This window comes from Cryptomeria japonica, chromosome 7, assembly GCF_030272615.1.
Source record: "Cryptomeria japonica chromosome 7, Sugi_1.0, whole genome shotgun sequence".
Classification (NCBI taxonomy): Eukaryota; Viridiplantae; Streptophyta; class Pinopsida; order Cupressales; family Cupressaceae; genus Cryptomeria; species Cryptomeria japonica.
The window spans coordinates 586,412,653-586,417,906 of NC_081411.1; the positions used below are offsets into that span (position 1 = coordinate 586,412,653).

Sequence of the window (5,254 nt, forward strand, 5' to 3'; positions counted from 1 at the left end):
TTGTAAAAGGTAAATTCCCTTTCAAGCTCATGTGCTTGGAGTAAATAAACCGACCATGAAAGTGGATCACGGAATTTAACCTGGCATTTCATTCACGTAGATTGAGAGACAAAGATGAAAGGGCAGGTGGGCACCGCTGGGGTGACGTCAAGATGAGCTTGCATGATGTTATGATGGAAATAAATAAAGCTGTAGAGAATTCCCCTTCAACGTGAAACAATTGCATTGTTGACGTACTCCCTCCGAATTATTATTGACAAGTTTCAATCCAATGTCAGAAGGAAAAGAAATTCAAATGATTTAAAGTCACGTAACCCTAAACTACATATAGTTTATATGACTCAGACGAAATGAAGATTTGTAATTAGACCAAGTCAACTTCAGGAGCACCAATTGTCCCTCCACACATTTCTTGGGTATAACATTTTTCTGTGAGACAGAATCTTTCTCCAGTTTCACTTTCCTTGTTTCCATAAATCTGATTTTTCCCTTCTGCAATCTTAAATATTGTGCTGTAAAGAAAATTTTGGCATCAATCCATGTGGCTTAGCCTCGGAGTGCGTGTAGCATGTAAACAATTTGCAATCCCTGGAAAAAAGGCATGGTTTTCATGTTTCTGAAAGAGAAAAATATGATATTTGGCTAGGACTTTTGATGGGTTTTTTTTCGTGAGAATGAAAATTCTGGTGACGCTTGACCTGGGTTTTCATCTGGGTTTTCTTTTCTTTTTTTTTCCCATCTAGATACCCAGTTTTAGGATTTTAAGGCCCCTTGAACCTCTTGTCTGATAGCCCAGTCCTTTGAATTTTAGCATAGAATATGGTCTGCCTCTTTTTCTGTGCTAATCATGAGATCTATGGATTGCAAGGGAATCAGAGCGCAATTTCTGTGCTAGAATAAGTATTTTTTGACATGGGAAGTTATTGAATTTAATGCTTCATAACATGTAGTTTTGTTTGCTGATGGATTTACTTCGTAGCAATAAGTCTAGAACTGCTGGAGAAAAGATATAAACTACGGAAGCTCCCGAGATTGCACTCGAGATGGAGATTTCTGTGAAGAAGCCTGAAATTGTTGAAGAGGAGGGGGAGATAGGGGAAAATAGAGAGGTGGAGGAAGAGCAAAGTTGTAGTAGTAATGGGCCCATTTCATGGAATACTGGTTTTAACTCGCGCAAAAGGTCTGCCTCAAGTGGAGATGAGCGTAATGATTTTGTTGATGAGTCTAATAGAGTAGGCATGCAGAGGAGTTCCAGCACTGGTAATGTTGAGGGAAGAGTAAGACAGTATGTTCGTTCCAAAATGCCTCGCCTTCGTTGGACTCCAGATCTGCATCATTCTTTTTTGCATGCCGTTGAGCGTCTAGGTGGCCAAGCCAGTAAGTTTAATTTCTGCTCTTCTATTGCAATGGAGTTTGTTATGTAGATTTTGTTTCAACCATGGTAGGAATGATTTATGAATGGAAACAAAATTAATCAGGATCGTTTGAATGCTAGCCTTTTGTCCCCTCTGATATGATTAACTTTTCAGGAGCGACACCTAAGTTAGTACTACAGCTTATGGACGTGAAGGGATTGACTATTGCCCACGTTAAGAGCCACCTGCAGGTATTGTTTCTCTCTGTGTCACTGTAGGTCTTTGTACATGTGCTAATTGAGGATTTGGTTGCTACTGTTTCGAGAGTTAAATTTTGTTTCTCTTTGTGCAGATGTACAGAAGCATGAAAAATGATGAGAATTGTCAAGGTAGGTGACTTCAAATTACCAATTATTTAAGGTCTAAAATTCGAAGTTCTTGTGATTTATCACATTCTATGATCTATTATCAAAATGAAAAAAAAAAAAAAAATGAATTAAGATACTTCGATAAAACCCAAGATTATTAAATCTAAAGGTTTAAACCTTACTTTCATTGTGTGGAATGGATCATACCGAGGATGAAAATTTACTCTGAAATTCCCACAACAATATGCTTCCGAATCTTTATGGTTTTTCTCGAGTGTTTATAATTATAGCCTATGAACAAAAATGCCCCTCTTTGCAGTGGAATACCTTTCTTCTTAGGGTTATGACTAGTAATATCAATGACCCGCCCTTTTTCTATATTACTATTGAAGGTTGTTAAACTCCTTTGTCTATAAAATTCCAGACAGATAGAGAGCTTGTGATAATAAACTCGAGTTAGGACCCTTGTCTTTTTACTTAAATCTTTCTTGGCTTTGGACTTTTGCAGAAATAGGGCAGACGCAGAGGTTCATGGAAGGAGGACAAGAGCATATTACAGACTGCTTCTCTCTTTCTAGATCAATTAAAACAGCCGGCATACAGCGGTATGAAAATGAGAGATTTTCGGTCAACGAAAATTATGATTCTTCCCATTATTACAACCTTCTGCATCGACCCGCTTTACAGCGGTTTGATCCAAGCCCCTCAAATAGGTATGCTAATGGTATTTTGACAGTGGGTTATCCTATCCTATTATATCTATGGTTGATAGGGATCCTAACATAGATTTACAATTAATTTGGTAGACAACATACATAAAAGCAGCCTCAAGAATGGTGTAATTTATAAGAAAGGGCAATAATGATTATAATGTCGTGGGCACACTGCAGATATAACCAGATTCCTTGGGAGAGGCGTCAGGACTGGCTTTTGAGGTCATACACAAATCATTTTACACATCATGATAATTCAAGACAATTATATGAGTGGAACAGTATGAAGCGTCTGGATTGCAGTAGTAGGAAGGAACAGCATTTGTTTGACGTTGCTCTCAAAGAAGCTAAGCCACAGCTCCCACTTACTGCAGACCCTCCTGCTTCTTCACTACAATGGGGTACAAGACAGGAGGAAATAGAAGCTAAGAAATTACGCGAAATACCTAGAGGAGATTGTTTTATGCCTGGTGTAACCGGCCATGTCATCAAAAGCACAAGTAAAGACCAAATTGAGTTTGATTGTTTTCACAGAAATAGAATTTGTCAGACTCCCACTGTGGATTTAGCTAATATAGGCTTTGTTAGAATGCCCACGACTTCACACGTTACGGGCATCAACAAAAATACAAATACAACCTTTGGCCAAGCGCCAGTTACAGCCAAAATACAGCCTCGAATTGCTTTGGAGCAGGAGCAGCCATGTTTGAAACTTCAGGTACCTTCACGACTCCTTTGTATTGTACAGCTCAGTTTATTGATTTGATTTGAAATGTTCAGTAGGTTGTTTCTTGTTATTTTGGACTTTTTCATCAATATTTGGGAATATTTGGGATATACTCCATAATCATATTTCCTCTAACTTTTTTATCATGGGAAGGATGGATCATGGATCATGGAGTGGGATCATCAATATTTTTGAGTCACATTTTATGATCACATTTTTCTAACTCTCTATTTTTTCAAACCATGATTACATTTCTTCTTTTCTAGTTTTCTATTATCCTGAAGATGAATTATAGAACATCAACATTTTAAATCATATTCCATGATCACATTTCTTCTCCTCTAACTCTCTATTATCCTAATAATAGATCATCGAATATAAACAACCTTAATGAAAAAATTCTAACACAATTTAATCCAAAATAACAAACAGCATTACAAATTTTGAAAACTTATCATTAAGTTATGTAGGTTGCCACCAGGTTATACACAAAACGTCTGGTGTGATTTTCCATGATTTAAGAGCAGAAATCTCATATGACTCATGGATCCCTAATATTTTTGCTTAACTTGGCAGCTACAGCGAGGGCAGGAGCCCCAGCAATCGAAAGAAGTAATAAGTATTCCGGGACTTCCAGGTCAATCACATAATGAAGCTGTAACAAAAAGGAAATTGAGGGAATCTCATACTGATCATGAGGAAACCTGTTCGGCGGAGGAAGTAGACAGTAGCTTAAACCTTTCATTGTTCTCGAAATATGAAGTAAAGGAAGGACCCAAGTTTCTGAGGAAAGAAGAATATCGAAATGAGTTAAGACAAGGTTTGCAGCAGCAACCGGCAGATGACATTCCTGTTTTAGATCTGACCATGTCGCTTCGGCCATTGGAATGAGCACTTGGTAAGACACAAATGAGTGAATGTTTTTTTCTTTGTTCTTTTTTATGCATTCCATAAACATTTTGCACTTATGTTTTCTCGTGCCAAGATGTTTCTATGGATGGCTAACCGAATAGCTTATATCCTTGGTAAAATCATGATCGCATAGGTATATAGTCAGACAAGCAGTGTTCTCTGCAGAAACTGCTCGTGTTACTATATGACTTAAGATTGATTTTACTATTCTAAATTTCATTTTGAAAGCAATGTATTTGTATAAACTTGAGGATTCAAGCCATATTATATAGAAATAGGACAACTTTGATAGACCATTTCCATGCATTTTGTTCAGCTCCAAAAAATGGGATTTCATCTATCTTACAAGTATTGCCAGAAACTCTTGGTGATATAAATCTGTAATGTTACGAAGTATTATTTCTGCTTGGCACAGACGTTATTTTAAACATACAGCGCACACTCTTCTTACTATAGAATGAAATTGAATCGCAAACAAAAAAATTCATTCAGTAGTTGAAGATCAAACTGAACATTGTAAGGTGTAGATTTATTTGTAAGGGCTTGGAGTGTATTCTCGAGAAATTGGAGTGCATTTACAGGAGTTATTTGAACCACTTGAGGCGATTCTATGAAAAAAACACGTCTTTGTGATATACATGAACCTCAAGAAATACTATCAGAAATGTACAGAAACGCTGTACAACTTATTTATCTTGAAAGCACACTGAATTTCACTTAGATTTTAGAGCGGAATTGAGTTATTGACTGATCTGAATGGAAATTAATCCCGAAATTCTAACACTTCTAAATAGTATGGCTCTAAACACTGCCCTTCAAAACAGACATTGTTACATTAATGGTGGGTGATACCGAATTTCGTATGCATGTTAACCTCTGTTTTATATTTACTATATATATGGACAATTGTGCGATCCCAGATATTGGTAACTATAGATAGTTGCCTTACACATTGGGATGTCCTATTACAGTTATTCCACATGAAAGTTTATTAGACTTGTGCTTTTCTAATGGCTCACAAAGAATCTATCAGAAATTGACTCGTAAGTTTAGTTTTCATACTAGGTTTATAATTTGTGGGTGTAACGTTTATCACTAATTTTGTAGGATAATGGGATACTAGTATAATAGGTTTCAGAGAGTGTGTCTAAAATAATATTTTTTTAAATATGAAAATAA

At 36.6% G+C, this 5,254-nt stretch overlaps 1 protein-coding gene across 1 annotated transcript; it reads left to right on the top strand.

The window, feature by feature from the left end:
• The first annotated feature begins 291 nt into the window (after positions 1-291).
• On the top strand, positions 292-4,507 carry LOC131048594 (uncharacterized). The gene is made up of 6 exons (XM_057982604.2): positions 292-1,377; positions 1,530-1,606; positions 1,708-1,744; positions 2,232-2,436; positions 2,614-3,154; positions 3,740-4,507. The coding sequence occupies exons 1-6, from the start codon at positions 1,044-1,046 to the stop codon at positions 4,052-4,054; spliced, it is 1,509 nt and encodes a 502-aa protein (XP_057838587.2). The 5' UTR covers positions 292-1,043; the 3' UTR covers positions 4,055-4,507.
• The last annotated feature ends 747 nt before the right edge of the window (positions 4,508-5,254 follow it).